Source organism: Acomys minous (genome assembly GCF_964271855.1).
Source record: "Acomys minous genome assembly, chromosome: 10".
NCBI lineage: Eukaryota > Metazoa > Chordata > Mammalia > Rodentia > Muridae > Acomys > Acomys minous.
The window spans coordinates 102,305,065-102,322,982 of record NC_140491.1 but is presented as its reverse complement, the minus strand read 5'-3'; the positions used below and the strand labels follow the sequence as shown (position 1 = coordinate 102,322,982).

The 17,918-nt window shown below is 38.0% G+C and overlaps 1 protein-coding gene across 2 annotated transcripts in view; it reads left to right on the top strand.

Annotated features, from left to right (window-relative positions):
- The window catches only part of LOC311607221 (uncharacterized protein), a 66,503-nt gene that overhangs the window by 7,881 nt on the left and 40,704 nt on the right, over nt 1-17,918 (top strand). Inside the window, exon 2 of one of the 2 annotated variants that reach the window (XM_084798902.1) lies at nt 2,535-3,732. The exons of the other annotated variant lie outside the window; for it this stretch is intronic. Within the exon in view, the coding sequence (XP_084655028.1) occupies nt 2,535-2,713 (179 nt within the window). The 3' untranslated portion in view covers nt 2,714-3,732. Of the gene's footprint in view, nt 1-2,534; nt 3,733-17,918 lie in introns of those variants that run through there. 2 annotated transcript variants of the gene reach the window in all.

Genomic DNA, 17,918 nt, shown 5'->3' with positions numbered 1-17,918 from the left:
AGCCTATGACCACATAGTAGGGGAGGAGGTCCCCCTTGGTCTTAGACCTAAGGGAGGGGAATAGGGTGAAAATGGGAGGGAGGGAGGAATGGGAGGATACAAATGATGGGACAACAATTTAGTTGTAATCTGAATAAATTAATTAAATAAAAAAAAATCCTACAGTCGCCTTCAATCATTCCTTTTCCTGTTGTTTGTCATATTGATGAGGAGGTTGCCCACATGCATACTTTACTTTCCAGAAACAATATATTGTGTATTTTCAGAAGACATATTTTATATCAGGAATGAGCTTTTAATTTAAAATGTATTTTAATGTTTTATTGGCATACATTCATTATATGTAATTATGGGTTCCGTTATGACATTTTTGTCCATGAAATGATTTTTTTTTATCATATTAGTGTCCTTTTTTCATTTCTTGCCCCCTTCCACTAATTGTCTTCCTCTTTCAACATTCTCCGAATGTCTATAATGCCAGGTTGTAAGGAGTGCTTCAGTACCCTTCGTAAACCTTGCTAGCACAGTGGCTATTGACCTGGTGATGGCAGTTGGACGGAGGCCATGTAGTTGCTAAATGGAGCATGCAAGGCCACTGATGCCTTTGTGGGATACACCCTACATCCAGTGGGAAGGGGTGGAATTAGAGACTTGCACATCACCCCAACATCCACTTTAATCCTAAAGTAAAAACATCCAACAAAATACTTTATGCCTTAGCTAGGTCAAGAACTTTTGAAGCTGAAAGCATGTTTATGAACTTAACCTCGTGTAAAGTCCCAGTTCATTCTGATAGGCACAGCCATGTTCCTTTAGCTGGGAACAGAAAAGGGCTTCCAGTTGTGACCAGAAAGGAAAAGTGCAATTAACACTTTTTGAAGTGGTAGAAAACACTATTATTTATTAATATTTTTATAATTGCAAAGTGAAGAGTCCCTTTTTACGTTTCAAAATTTCCTTACATCTGGCATAGGAGAATTAGAACAATCTTTAATTTTATTTTTCAGATTGTCCTTTTCCAGACTCCTAATGCTTTCTGAAATTATGTACATTATTTTTGTGAAATTACGTACTTACATTATTTCTATTTGGATGACTTCTTCCCCCCCAACCAAGAGATTTGAATTTTTATCAGTTTGATGCAAGATTTCAAGAAATAAAACCTGTTATTTTAACTTAGCTTTTAGAAATTACAATAGTGTTGGTGAGGTTGCCTAGTGATCCCAAGTCCCTGCCTCCAAGTCTGGTGACTTGAATATGATCTCCATGTTTCTAATTATGAAAAGAGAGAACTGACTCCAGAAAACTCTCCATGACCGCCATAGATACAGCATGGTGTATGTACATACACACGCATGTGTGTGCACTCACACATAGAGTGCCCTTCTATGTGTGAAATGTAATAATAACGGCTTCTGCTTTTGTGTATTTCAGTGCTTTGGCTGTGACTTATTGTGTGCATATACTGAATTCTTTTTACCATAATTATGCTCACTAGTTAGACCTATACAGTACTTGACTTTACTCAAGTACTCCACTCTTGGAAAGGCAATTCAGATTAATATCAAGCACTTTTCAACTGAAGCATTAATTATAAATATTTACAAGGAGGAAGTTGCAAAGCATAGATGCATATGGGCCATAAGTCAGCTGCACATGATACATTTTAAGATTTCCATTAAGGCTCAACTATTCTAGAAACATAGAATTTTAGAAGTAGTATTATTTTGCATAAAAAAGATAGATCTGAGTATATTTTACTTGGGTTTGACCATCTTGCCTAGTCTACGCATAGAACCTCTTCCTGCTCAGCTCCCAAACAGCCACCTCCTTTTGGCTTTTAAGTCTTTAGTATAAATCTCTCCAAATAAATCTGCTTCTAAGCCACATGTCATTTCAAGCCTTCTTAATAGGACCCCCGAGGTACATCCTCTAGCCAAGTACACCAGAAATGGTGTAAAAAGAATACCCATTAGACACTATATAAGTTCTCAAGTGCTTGTGGCAGCTTGTAAGTCCCTTAATAGTACACTAGATTGGGTTATTTAAGGTAACTAATTAGTGTCTTTCAGCCTTGTAGAAAAATGTTATTTCTGGGAATTGAAGAGGAACCCCTGAAATCTGAAAGCAACAGATGAAACTGAGCTGGAAGATAATTTCTAACAGCTGGTATTGGCACAGGAACACAAATACTCTTTGCCAGGCTCCAGCTTTTGGAGACAAGAGCATTATAAATTTCTAGAGAGTAAGAGAATAATTACATGAAGTACAAATTCAGATGGGTCAGAAGGGAAAACAAAGACCTAACATATGTGTTAAGCCAACTTTTGTGTTTGACTTCATAAAACATAGTGGATATTAGCCACTTGGTTGTATGTATATTCACTGTGGGGGAGAGGCAAGTGCATACTGCCATGAGCGCATGTAACTTTATGGGTTCTCTGGATGTGAGCTGACTGAAAGTGAAATAATCAAAATTACTTCTTTCAATGACTAACTGAGCATGGTTTTATTTATTTATTTATTTAAAAAAGCATCATTTGAGCGACAGCCTACAGATTGGGAAAAGATCTTCACCAACCCTACATCTGACAAAGGTCTAATATCCAAAATATATAAAGAACTCAAGAAATTAAACACCACCAAACCACATAACCCAATCAAGAAATGGGGCTCAGAACTAAACAGAGAATTATCAACAGAGGAATATTGAATGACTGAGAAACATTTAAAGAAATGCTCAACCTCCTTAGTCATCAGGGAAATGCAAGTAAAAACGACTCTGAGATTCCATCTTACACCCATCAGAATGTCTAAAATAAAAAACTCAAGTGACACAACATGCTGGCGAGGATGTGGAGAGAGAGGAACACTCCTTCATTGCTGTTGGGAATGCAAACTAGTACAGCCACTTTGGAAATTTATCTGGTTCTATCTCAGAAAACTGAGAACAAGGCTTCCTCAAGACCCAGCTATTCTACTCCCTGGAATATACCCAGAAGATGCTCCAGCACACAACAAGAACATTTGCTCAACCATGTTCACAGCAGCCTTATTCATAATAGCCAGATCATGGAAATAGCCTAAGTGTCCCTCAGTAGAAGAATGGATAAAGAAACTGTGGTACATATACACTATGGAATACTACTCAGCTATTAAAAACAAGGAATTCCCGAAATTTGTGGACAAATGGATTGAACTAGAAATGATCATAATGAATGAGTTAACCCAGAAGCAGAAAGAGTCAAATGGTATATACTCACTTATATCTGGACACTAGCCCAAGGGGCATGTTCCAGGAAAGCCTTCACTTACCAGGAAAGTGGGACAAAGGGGACAGCATCCTATTGGGACTCTAGGTGAGAGAAGCATGGGAGAGTGGGGAAATAGAAGGATCCAGAGGGTCCTAGAAACCTACAAGAAGAACATTATGATGGGTGGATCTGGGCCCACGGGTCCTGCTCAAACTATGGCACCAGCCAAGGATAATATGTGCAGTAAACTTCAAACCCCTACCCAGATCTAGCCAATGGACAGGACACTCTTCACAGTTGAGTGGAGAGCAAGGACTGACTCTCACAAGAACTCTGGTGCCCCGTATTTGACCCCGTCCCCTGGATGGGGAAGCCTGGTGGCACCCAGGGGAAGGATAGCAGGCTACCAAGAAGAGACTTGATACTCTATGAGCATATACAGGAGGAGGTCCCCCTCAGGAACAGTCATAGGGGAGGGGAGTAAGGGGAAAATGGGAGGATGGAGGATAAAAGAGATGAGATACCAATTGAGATGTAATATGAATAAATTAATAAAATATATATTTTTTAAAAGCATCATTTCAATTGCTTTAGAAACTCAGCCTCGGAATGTTTGCCAGTGTATGCATATTTTTATTTACATCAAATAGGTTATATCGGGGAGGGGGTTTTACAACTTAATTCTTCTGTTAAAGTTTCACACACGTAAATATTGTGTATAAACCCACCTCTCGCTCTGGCTCCTACCCAATCCAGGATCTTCTTCACAATGTCGGAGTTTAATTACTAATTTGCTTATTTAATCAGTCCGCTCAACGTCAGAGTAGTTTCAAATTGTTTTCCATTCTAAATAATAATATTTACTAATACTAAATAGGATTTAAAACATGGGTTCTGGGAAAAGACCAGTATCAGTTTAAACTTCAAGTCTCCCTCACACAGGATCTGAGAGCCAACAAGCCATCACATTTGTATCCAAGTCTCCTTGCTACCAAAATAGGTCTAACAATATCAGGAAATAATCACTTAGCATTTATTCTTTCTCCTCCCCCCCTTTTCTTTTCTGTTAACTTACACAAGCTAGAGTCACCTGAGGGGAGGAAGCTCAATTGAGGAAATATCCATGTACGTGAGATATTTATTTTATTATGATTGACGTAGGAAGGCCCGAGCCACCGTTTCTCCTTGTATAAGAAAGCAAACCGAGCAAGATTCAGGGACCAAGGCAATAGGCAGTCATCCTCTATGGTCTATGAATCAGCAATTGCTTCTAGTTTCTGCCCTGAACAGAGATAGATGATGTCTAATGTCCTTCTCTGACCTCCGTATGTTTATGTGTGTGTGCCACATATTCCCATACATACGCCACAAATTCGTACATCACACATACGCACAGTAAACACACACAGATGCTATCACACACCACGATGGTGTACACCTACGTTCGTCGTACTCACTTTTCAGCAATGATATGACATAACAGTTATGCCTCTTTGTGTCTACCTAATTTATTTGAACAGTTGGGGTTCTTATGAAATGTTTATCCTCCTACACATTAATAAAACTTTTTTAATCGCAAAAATCTCACATGAGCCAATTTGCCGTTCAGCAAGTGAGTGTATAAACAAACTACCTTAATGTAAAGAATGGCATAATATACCAAGCAGAAAAATAAAGGGATAAGCTGATACACCAGACAAAGATAGGAGTAAATTCAAATTACACAGCTAATTGAAAAAAAAAAAGGCTACTCTGCAAAGGTTGGATGCCGTGTTATTCTGCATTTACGACACTCTATCAGTAACAAAACTACAGAGACAGTGAGCAAATAGTGATTGCCAAAGATTGGATCTGAGGCTGCTAAGTGGATGTGTAGGCTTTGAAATTTCACGAACCTGCTTTATTTGCGGTCCTTTAATGCCTATACCTCCCTTTGAAGCTATCTATCCTAGATAGGAGAGAAAAGAGGTTAATGGGGACAGAAGAAACAGACCTTTTTAGACTCAGGCCCTTGGTTGGATTCCACTCTCTTAATCATAAGGATTCCAGCAGACACCTTGAACAGCAAAGCAGCAATTCAGCAGAAGTGACTGCAACCATAGTAGCCAGAACCTGACTCAGATGCCAGAACCTTAAATCTCATGTGTTCTCTGGAGTGTTTCTCTCTAGGAGCATCTCAAAGTGGAGTGGCGAACAGACAAACAATAGGAAGTGAGGCAAAACCCAAAAAGTCTCTGGCCTTGGAGATTATATATATATCCTCTCAGAGTCAATGTGAGGATGTTTATCAGCTGCCAAAGACCAGGGCCTCACAAGAAGCAGTTTTTCTAGCAGACAAACACCGAGTTTCCTCTTACAAGTCTGTTTCCAGTGGACATACACCGAACACCTTCACACAAGTCTGATTCACTTTCCACACTTGGGATCAAAGAAGAAACTTCATGGGTGGGCCACTATGAACTGCTTAGAGTAGTGAACTCTTCCACATATAAGCAAGGGTGGTTATATGACAAGACACAGTTCTCAGGATTTGATGTAGTTTATAACAGAAATAGTGAAGCTAAACACAAAACAAAGCTAGAAGACAATCTTTCATGGCGCTGGCAGAATGAGCGTGTGTTTAGAAACATATATGGAAGTTTATTTTTCTAAATTAAATTAAATCATATACTTCTCAATTAAGACTTATGTTCTATGTAATGCATACAAGATATTGATAATATGTGTTCATGTGTTGTATATCAATGTGCTGGATGGTTTTATATTAACTAGACACAAGCCAAAGCCATCTGAGAGGAGGAAACCTCAATTAAGAAAATGTCTCTGTAAGATCAGGCTGTAAGAGGGCATGAGGGAAGGAAGCTGGGATCGGGAGGCAAAGAGGGCAGGGGCTACAATCGGGACATAACGTGAACAAATGAAAAATAAAATAAAAATTTTAAAAGAAGATCAGGCTGTATACATGCCTGTAGGACATTTTCTTAGTGATTAATATGGGGTGGCCCAGCTTTTGGAAGTGGGTCACTCCTGGGCTGGCAGTCCTGGATTCTTTTTATTTTCATTCATTAATTAATTTGTATACTTTACATCTCAATAGGAAGTTCCCCTTCGTCCTCTTCTCCCAGTCTTTCCCTTTCATTTCCCCTCCCTTCCTCCTGTGCCCGACCCTTTCTTCTCAAAGAGGGGAAGAACAAGCCAGTAAGTAGCACCCTTCATGGCCTCTTCATAGGCTCCTGCCTCCAGGTTCCAGCCCTGTTGGAGTTCCGGACCCTTCTCCCTTCTGATGAACAGTGATATAAAGTATTAGCCAAATAAACCCTGTCCTCCCCAAGTTACTTGGGTCACGGTGTTTCATCACAACAGTAGAAACCTCAGCTAAGACAAGCAACTATGTCTTCTCTAGGTGGCAGTTATTAACCCTTGATTATGAGATTACTTGATTTTTTTATGAAAGTTATTGTCATAATAAACAGTAGATGTAAGTATTCATAGCAAAATCCCAAATCTTGCTTTAAACATTTCATGCATGACATGGCTCCTTCTCCTCAAAAATTAGAGAAACTTAGTTACTTCTGTGACAGTCAAATATACACATTTTTACATATACACTTATATTATTACACATAAATAAAATAAAGTTCATACAGAAAGAAGAACCATGAAACAATCAGGAATTATATAAATGGTAAATTCATAGTGTTTTGGCTGTTTGTATTTGGCAACCTTGAAGAAAACATCTTTCCTATTTTGGTGAGTCTAAAACTCTGAATGTAAACCAATGTCTGTCATATCTCATCTCTATCAACTTAAAACATCTATCTATGCCTAAAAATAGCCTGAACACTCCTCCAAAACTCTCTATAATGTTGGAGCATCACCTTCAGCCCTCTGGCCCAATATATCTGACAGACATATTTGTGAGATAAAAACTATTGAGGACTTACTTACCCTGTCTTGGCAGAGTTTAGCCATTGACTCTGCCTGTATCCAAGCTTGCCCATTTTTAGGCAGAATTCTGTCTGTGGCAGAAATGAGAGCATTTTCCCCAGTGGCTTGTTTGTCACATTTGGAGCCATCTCCATAAGGAGATTATTTGCTGCTCGTCATCTTCTTTAAGGTAGGCTGGGTATTGCCAGGAGTCAACTTGTCTTGTTGTGAAAGAATCCTTAAAATAATAAAAACATCTTTAAATGCCTATACTCTGTAGGTCTCTGGGGCTTTTGAAGACCTTATCTAATTGTTTTACCTTATATATCTATAGAACCATATCTAGCTGTTAAATCTAGAATGTATATTATTGTGATGACAATAAACATTTATAGCCAAGAGAGCAAGCAAAAACCTACCCAACCCCTCTTAGGGAAAATGGGACAAATAGCTGAGAAACACTTAAAGAAATGTACAGTATCCCTAGTCATCAGGGAAATGTAAATGAGCTTTGTTCCTAATAGCCAGAACCTGGAAACTACCTAGATGTCCCTCACCCAATAAACGGATGAAGAAGCTGTGACCCCCATCTTCATGTGATGGCACAATAGCAAACAGCTGTTTCCAAAGCCATCCAAGTTTACTCCGGCATCAGAGATGTTTGCTACCCCTCTCCTGTCACCTGCTTGATCCTTGGCACATAAGAACCTAATTTAATCCACAGTGTTCTCTTAGCTTAACTCACAGAGAACACAATTCTTAGTATTCCTTCTATATAACTCTCAGTATTTTTTAAATGGTGTGGATTTGTTTGTGTTAGAATATTAGAACACCTTCAAAGTGTACTGAGGAATCTGTTGCTCTGGAAACTCTCACCATATCTCTAAAACCAAACATTTTGCTGATGTGAACTTCTTTTTCCAAGTATAGTTTTATAAAATTGTGTGTGTGGCTGGAGAGATGGCCAGTGGTTAAAAACACTTGCTGCTTTACAGCTTATAACCTTCAGGGACTCCACCTCCAGAATATTGAAAACCTTTGCTGGTCCCTGTGCCCCACTTGCACATGTGTGCATATACCCACATACAGATGCATAAATGAAAATAAAATAAATCTTAAACAAAATTGTGGCAAGTGTTTGCCTTCCATCTTTTGCTTTTCTGTTTATTTGGTTTGTTTTGAAATAGCCATCTATTTCCTTGAAGAATTTTCTCAAGTAAAATTAGAGGAGGATATTAAAGTGGATGACATTGCTTTCTGAATATGAAAAAAACAACAACAGTGTAGACAGTACTGTGTCCTATGCCTCTCCATGCTTACCTCTCCATACTCAGTATTCTTATGCTGGAAGTCACAAACAGGCTATCTCTGATCTTAATACCAGTTTTCTCTAGCCATTTGAGGTCTTACATTTAAATTCTCACTTTCCCTATTTAGGAGATTGAGTTACAGTTCTAAATTTCCAATTTATCCTTTTGTAGATAGGTAATCTCTGCAAACAATCCCCATATACTGGAAAGCAAGCAGAGTCTAGTAAAGACTAGACTTAAATCTTTACTCTAAAGTACTCTTTACTCCAGTAAAGGATGGGAAGAGGCGGTCCTGCCACTCCCTTCTGCCCCCTGGTGTGGGAGTTTAGTATTATCTACTTTTTCTCAACAAGGTCACCCAAGCCCAACTTGCACCCAGCAGCTTTTGGGTGGGCTACCATTTAATCACCAAGGGGAGAGGAAAGCAATGCAGACATCTACAGCAGATTCTATGTCCTCTGCCCTGATACCAGTCTTAAATCCTAGTTGGAAATACGTTTAAATGTATTCGACTTTCTCATTTTCGTTCAAAATGAAGAATGTATTCAGTAAATGTATCATGTTAGATTAATTTTAATATGCCTCTTTTTCCTTGTTTCTGATGTTATAGAGTACAGGAAAAGATAATTAAGTAGTTGTCAACATGAACAAACTAATGATAAATGATGAACCTAAGTTGGGAGCTGTGGCAGGGGGAAAAGAAAAAGCTCCCATTAAAAAGAAAAAATTCTAAACCTCATGTCCTTGTAGCTCAGTCTTACCAAACATCTAAAAAGGAGCTAATGCCAATTCTGGTTAAATGTCCAAAAATGGAGGAATGCTTTAATTATTTTTCTCTTGGTGTGGTAAAACATCATGACCAAGGCGATATATCTAAGAAAGAGTTTGGAGCTCGCCATTTTAGAAGGTGACTACATTCCCATGATTAGGAGCTTGGCAGAAGGCAGGCAGGAATCATACTAGACCAGTAGCTGAGAGCTTTGAACTTGGTCCACAAACACAGGAAGGGAGACTAACTGGGAAAGTCATGGCCTCAAAGCCAGCTCTCAGTGATGTCCTCCAACAAGGCCACACCTCCTAATCCTTCTCAGAGAGTTTCACCAACTGGAGATCTAGGAATCAAACATATAAGCCTATGTGGGTCATTCTTATTCAAACCATGACAGAGAAGAAATAACCCTTCCAAAGATTTTCTATAATTGTGCTAACATTTTGATACAAAAACAAGTTCAAGGCAAAGCAATTTTTTAAAACTTACAGATTCATACACTAGATAAAAATACATACTAAAGAATTATAAAAAATTCTCATCAATATACTGGCAAACTAAATCTAACATCATGTTACAAATGTTTTAAGTATTTTGGATTTTTGGTTTTGTTTTGTTTTTTGTTTTTTTACCATTGTCAAGTGAAATTCAACCAGAGTGAAAAGAAGTCTTAACATATGCAAGTTAATAAGTGTAAAGTGGGACCAATAGATTGAAGGGCAGAAAACATGTGGTGACCTCAGTAGATGCAGAAAGACATTAGATAACATTCTACATCACTTACTGATGGAAATTTAAACACTAGGTATCAAAGAAATGTGCCCCCCAAATCATAGACTATTAATAAGCCAGGGGCTTTTGCTTTGTTGATGAGGAAAGTTGAAAATTGTCCGCAAGATGTGGAGCAAGGATGCCCATTTTCACCACTTTAATTCAGCATAGTGCTGAGTATAGTCTGAGCATCAAGAGAAAAAAATGATTATTCAAATTAGAAACAAGGATGCCAAATTGTCACTATTCTCCGATAACATTATATGAAGAAAAACCTCAACCTCTGCCAAAACCTACTAAAATCAATAAATAAGTTTAGTAAAGTTGAAGGATATAAAATCAACATTAAAAAATTAGTTGTTGCTTCATGTCAGCAATAAATTAACTGAAGTAGAAATGAAGACAGTAATCCCATTTACAACACCTACAAATATATATCTGAGCAAATTTTACCACAGAGCTAAAGATCTCTAGGGAAAAATAATGCATGAAACACTGAGGAGAGAACCTGAAGACACTCATGAGAAAAATGAGTACTACACATTCAATTATTAAAATAAGTAATATTATTATTTAATATTATTAAAAAGTCCGTACTATGCCAAGTCTATAGGGTCAAAGCATACCTTTATCTAATAATACTGGCATTTTTCACAGTACTAAAAACAATGTTAACATTTATAACAAACCACACACACACACACACACACACACACACACACACACACACACACAAAACCAAAACTAAACAAATAAACAAACAAAAAAACTGGGCATAAACCCAAGCCACTTTTGAGGAGGCATGATGCTAATGGGATACTGCTTTCTCGAAAGATTATACACAGCTGCAGGAGTCAAGGCAGCTTGATCTTCGTGTAGAGCGGACATGTCGCTCAACGGTACAGACCAGCGCCTAGAAACACATGTCTAGCCGACTGATCTCAATCAACGCACCAACGACAAGCATTGGAGAACGATGTCAGAAAGACTGGCTACCTGTATGTAGATGAGGGAAGCTTGAATTACAAATTAATATAATGTCTGAGACGGTGATGCTACAAGCAGAGAATAACGGACATCTCTGGAATATTGAAATGTTCAAAGAACCTTTAGAAAAGGCTCCCAAATCATAAGAAAAGAAATATACACAAGTGAATATCTTCTCATCATCAAATACAAATCCATCAATAGGGTGAGGAAGTAAACTATAAACTGTAGGGAGGGGGCTTTCTAAATTACACATCAATTGAGAGCTTAACATCCCAACCATATAGGAAGATTTTCCAAAAATTTCAATAACAAAAAAAAAATGCTGAAATAATATGATTTTTAAAAATAGGAGATTTAAAAGCATTTCAGTAAACATTTCAAAAAGAAGATATACATACCTGAGTGTAGTAGCATGTGCTTATGTTGCCAGGTACTTGACCGACTAGGGAAAGTGCACTTTTTGAGCATAGGAGTTGAGATTAACCTGAACAATTCAGTGAGATCCTTCCTTAAAAATATGTCTCAGCTGGAAAGATAGCTCACAGGATTAAGAGCTTAAACCATCTATAGTGAGGTATGGTGCCCTCTTCTGGCCGGCAGGTGTATATGCAGGCAGAGCACAGTATATACATATATATATATATATATATATATATATATATATATATATATATATATAAAATCAATGAAATTCTAAGTACAATTATGGAAAAATTTGTCTTTGTGATGGATGCGTGTTTTCTAGCACTGGAGAAATATATAATCATGTGTTCTAGGCCAGCCTGGGTTACATAGCACGAAACCACCTCCAGCACTAAAATCAATTAAACACACAAAAGAAAATCATAATGAGATGCCCCCTTCTCACAGTAAGCTAAGCTATCATCAGAAAGGCAAGAGACAATCTGAAAAAGATGAGGAGAAAGTAGAACCCTTTAAACACTGTTGGTGAAAAGGTAAATTTATACAGCCATTATGAAAAACAGTATGAAATTTTGCAAGTGTTTTAAAAAGCAGACCTATCATATGATCCAGAAATATCACTCTGAGGTATCTATCTAAGGAAAACAAATACCAGTGTATTAAAGAAACATCTGCACTTCCATTCTGAGACTGTTGTGTTACCCGCATTAGCCAAGAACTAGAAGTAATCTATGTGTCCATAAAATTAAGAATGAAAAAAAGAGAACGTAATGTGTATATTCAAGGGAAAACTATTCATGCACAAAACTGAAATACTGTCATTTGTAACAGATTGGGTGGGACTGGAGACTATTACATTGAGCAAAATAACCCAGACACAGAACGACAAATATCACATGATCTTATTCCTGTGTGGAATCTTAATTACTTGGAAGTTGAGGACAGAATGACGGTTGGGGAAAGGAGGGTTGTGAGGGAGGAGAGAGGTCAGTCACTGGGCTCTATCTTAGGCTGAGTTACGAGTGAGAAGGCATGACGTGTTGCTGCACAGCAGATGGCTAAAGACAATAACAATGCACTTCCAAACACAGGAACACATTCACAAAGTTTTTGCTATAAAGAAATAGGGTTCATAGGGCTCAAAGAGACAAGCGTGACAGTCAGTCACTGAGTGTATATGGATCTGCACTAATTCTTATGCATATATGCTATGGTTGTGCAGCTTGGTGATCTTGTGGGACTTCGAGGAGTAGGAGTGAATGGGGTCTCTGTTTTGTCTTCTCATGGGACCCTTCCCCTCCTTCTATGTTGCCTCATCCAGCCTCGAAATGAGGGTTTGGGCCCTGTGTTATTGCAACTTATAATGCCGTGCTCAGTCAATACCTCTGGGAGGCGGCACTTTTCTGAAAGGAAACAGAGGGGGAGTGGATTTGGGTGAGAGGGGAGATGGGAGAAACTAGGAGAAGTGGAGGGAGGTGAAACTGTGGTGGGGATTTAATGTATGAGAGAAAAATATGAATAAATAAATAAATAAAATTATGACTGAGGAGATAGATACATTTAACCTGATCAACTATCATACAGTATATATACAAACTGAAGCATCAAGTGTTTCCCTGTTAATATGTATACATTTTTAATGATTTTATGTAATATTTAGAAAAGAAAGACAGTAACATAAAAACCAAAATATAACTTTTTTTGTAAATATGTTACACACTATTACTGCCCCATGAGTGATCCATGATTCTCCCAGGAGCATATATGGATCTAAAAGGATGGATATCTTATCGTACCTGTGTCATTTAAAGAGTAGTTATGAGAGTGAAAATACCTTAGAAAGCATGAGGGCCTTTATAAGCTTGATTTATCTAATATAAATGAGACTGAAATATTAGTGAATAAAGCTCAGAATTTTGCTAATAGTTATTACTCTTTTGATCTCGCTGATAGACAGGGTAATCACTACAAACATGAATAGACAACTCTCATCACTAGGGCCTATTGATATATTAATCACTAGGTTCAGGTAAGACAAAGGCAATTGCGTGAAAATTTTGAACTAGACCCATACTCCTAAAGTGCTGTTCTTCTGCCCCACATGGGTCAGTGGTTGTGGAGGCTTCTAGAAGCTAAAGACAAGGAGACTAATGCTATCTTGATTCCACTAAGGAAGATAATGTTTGATTTGGTTTGGTTTGCTTTAGGAATTTCTGATTTCCAGAACTATAAGATTACATATTTGTGCTAGCCACTATCTGGTAACTTGTTATAGCAGCAGTACAAATCAAAAATACCCACATAGTATTACAAATATAAACATTCGACATGAGCAGAGAAATAAGGCTACAAACAGTACCTCTTCCTCCTCCTCCTCCCCTTTCTTCTTTTTAAATTTGGAAGTGAGATTGATATTTTTTTATTCTCAGTCCCAAGATGCCTCGGGTATCTTTACTTTGGTAAACATTTTATTTATCTGATTATTATACTCTAATTTAGTATCACCTCTTTTTAAAAAATTAAAATCCCACTTCTTATTATGGTGGGATGAAAACAAAGCAATGTTTAAAAACTTTGAGACTGTATTTATTCTTTATGAATTATGGTACTCGGTGACCATGTATTCTCATACTTCTGATTTATTTGTTAAGCTTTCACTGTTGTTTTGACCTGTTTCTGAGTGCTTGAGTCTGTTCCACTGGATTGCCTATCCAGGGTATCTGCAACTTTGTGGTACATTTTTTAAAAATTCTGTTGACCTAGTATATTATTTTATTTGAGGAGCTAGTTTAAGGTATCCATATAATACATATATACACACACACATAATTTATTCACATTGCATACTGATTGTTATCTCCTCTCTCTCATTTTCCTGTTCCCACCATCCCTCTCTTTTTCTCCTTACTCTCCTCTCTTGGCAGCATGAAGGGGGTGGTCCTTCTCCTCCGCCTTCTGACCACAGCCTATCAGGTCTCATCTGGATAGCCTGCATTCTCTTCCTTTGTGTTCCCACAGGGCCTCTCTACCAAGTGGCAGTAATCAAATTGTAGGCATATCCAAGAGCAGTAGACAGCTGGAAATCATCAAACTCGGGGATGAAATCAATAAATTAGGAACAAAGAACAATTCAAAGAATCAAGGAAACCGAGAGCTGGTTCTTTGACAAAATCAACAAGATAGACAAATTCTTAGCCAAACTAACTAAAAGACAGAGAGTGAGTATTCAGATCAACAAAATCAGAAATGAAATGGGAGACATAATGACAGACACAGAAGAAATCCAAAGAATCATTGAGTCTTAGAAAGGCTACATGCCACAAAATTTGAAAAATCTAAACGAAATGTACAATTTTCTTGAAAGCTACCAATGATCAAAATTGAACCAAGATCAGGTAAACAAAAAAAAAAATAGTCCTAAATCTCATAAGGAAATACAGGCAGTCATCAAAAGTCTCCCCCGCCCCCCCCCAAAAAAAAACAGGGCCAGATGGAGTCTGCTGAATTCTACCAGACCTTCACAGAAGAGCTAATACCAATTCTCTTCAAATTGGTCCACAAAATAGAATAAGAAGGAACATTACCAAACTCATTCTATGAGGCAGTAGTCACCTTGATACCTAAACTACAGAAAGACTCAACAAATAAAGAGCATTTCAAACCAACTTTGACGCAAAAATACTCAATAGAATACTCCAAATTGATTCCAAGAACACATCAAAAATATCATTCACCATGACTAAGTAGGCTTTATCCTAGGCATGCAGAGGTGGCTCAATATATGGAAATCCATCAATGTAATCCATCATATAGACAAACTGAAAGAAAGAAAGAAAGAAAAAGATGTTATCTCCTTAGATCCTGAAAAAGCATTTCACAAAATCCCAAAAAAAGGTCTTAGAGAGAGCAGGGATACAAACCACATACCTAAACACAGTAAAGACTGTTTATTTTATTTATATGAGGGCTCTATCTGGATGTACACCTGCATCGCAGAAGAGAGCATCAGATCACATTATAGATGATTGTGAGCCACCATACGTTTGCTGGGAATTAAGCTCAGGGCCTACGGAAGAGCCACCAGGGCTCCTAAATGCTGAGCCATATTTCCAGCCTCTGTTTTATTTGTTTTGTTTTTACTTTATCTACATCAACTGATACTGACTTAATTTTTTTTTTTTTGGGAAACTCAGCACATAGTTTATTTGTCCACTGTCCTGACACTTTTGATGCACCAGCACTCATGTGTTCTATCAAGGAGTCTCATCCACACCCACAAACATTCCTTACGCTGAAGTCCTTTGTCTATGCTTTGGGCTTTTTACCCTTTACCACCTTTTTTTCTCGTAACGAAGGGTTAAAAACATGCTAAAAACACATTTTTATGAACTGAAGATCACTGAAGATTTTTTCATAAAGAGGCTAAGCATCCTAGGCAATCTAGGGTGAAGAAAGAAGGTTTTCAAAATGAAATGATGTTCCCATTGATGTTACAGTACACAGATTTGATACAGCATAAACAGAAAAAATATCTCCTGAGGGAAAATGACATAATAACCCAGAGAGGAGTTGCTAGGAGAAGAGCAGGAGGAGGAATCAAAAGAGAAAGAAACACACAGAAACCACTTAGTTAAATATAACAACATTATAATATGCAAGTTGGAAGCACATACACAACAGGAGAATATTTATAAACAGTTCATCATGCAGTGACTGAGATCTTTGTGAAAAGTAAACACACAGACCTCCTGGGGCAGGTTCTGCTTTGAGGGATAGGAGACATCCATTGGATTTATCCACATAACAGGAACATTGATGTGGATAAGTCTCTTGGGCAATGTATGATTGGAAAGGAGAGTTTTCTCCTTTTTATTGAACATAGCTCCCCCGATTAATTTAATTAAAATGTATTTAATCAACAATAGCAACAGAATAATCTTTTCAATCAGGAAGATGTCCCATTGTGTAACATTTTGGACTTCATTCTTCTTTTTTTTTTTTTTCAATTTTAAAAAATTTTATTTATTTAATCACTTTATAGCCTGATCCCAGTCCCCTCCCTCCTCTGCTCCCAGTCCTGGGCTCACACCTCCCTCTCCCCATTCCGTCCTGTCTTTCTTAGAGAAGGGGAGGCCACAGAAGGAATAATAGCATCTTCTCCCACTGAGGCCAGACAAGGCAACCCACCTAGGGGAAAGGTATCCAAAGGTAGGCAACAGAGTCAGATATAGCCCCAGTTTCCATTGTTAGGGGACACACCTGGTGTCCAAGCTGCCCATCTGCTACATATGTGTAGGGGGTCTAAGTCCAGATAATGCCTGTTTCTTGGTTGGTGGTTCAGTCTCTGTGAGCACCCATGGACCCAGGTTAGTTTACCTGTGGTCTTCTTGTGGTGTTCTTCACTCCTTCAGATCCCTCAGTCCTTCCTCCCACTCTTCCACAAAACTCTGCAAGTCCGGCCTACTGTTTGTCTGTGGGATTTTGCATCTGTTTCCATCAATGAAGATAGCTTAACCACAGCTAAGTTTCTGGAGCTTTTGATAATGGGGAAACAGAAACTTACAATTCCTCCATCTGGTTCATAATAAAAATGCAGCAAAGTAAAATCTAAATGAGGAGTATGAGCGGCTTTTTTCCCCCACCACCACCACCACTCTGACAATCTTATGCAAAATGCATATAGTTCTAAATAGAGTGTAATAAATCTCTCAAAAATATAAACTCACTTTTATGGCAGGTCAATGATGCCTTTTAAACATCAGCACTGAAGACATTAGCTCTATCATGGAGTGAATGTATCAACTGAGGTCCTGTTTAGAGTCTCTTAAATTATTTATTTCATGGGGAGAAATAAACTTTGCACCTCCTCTTCCGGAAACTTTCTCTTTTCTCCCTAGCCTCATCCAACTTATGATGTATGATTGAGGTTAGTAGTAATTTTATATCAAATATGAGCTGGATTGACTCATTAGTTAATATGTTTGAAGTGTAATTCACCACTTGGAATTTAAAAATGCTTCCAAAAAACATCTGTGTCTTATTAGGAATCAAAGCCAGGCATCTCTATTAATACGAAAGACAAATTTTCTGTTCTTTTTTAAGATGAATAAAGTATGTAGCTTTCAGCACATGTGAAACATGAATTGAAAGTTACAGGTAACCATGAAGTTAGCTTGACCTAGCTGCCTTGAGAGGCAATGTGTCATAAGTTTTTCAGATTAGAGTCCATCGCTCCTGGGGTACAATGAGCCTTCCAATTCCTGAGCCCAGTGCACTCCCTCAGGCAGTACAGTGTTCAACAGATTTGTGTTTCTCTGTATGTTCCCTTGTAAGTCAGGTGGGCATGGAAGCTTCACTGAACAACTGGTCTTAGACATTAATCTTGTGTACCCTGCATAGCTTGCAAACATCACTGTATCCTGGTAACTATAACTCTATTGATTTTGGCAGTCGCCATTCTATTCTGTTTCTGAT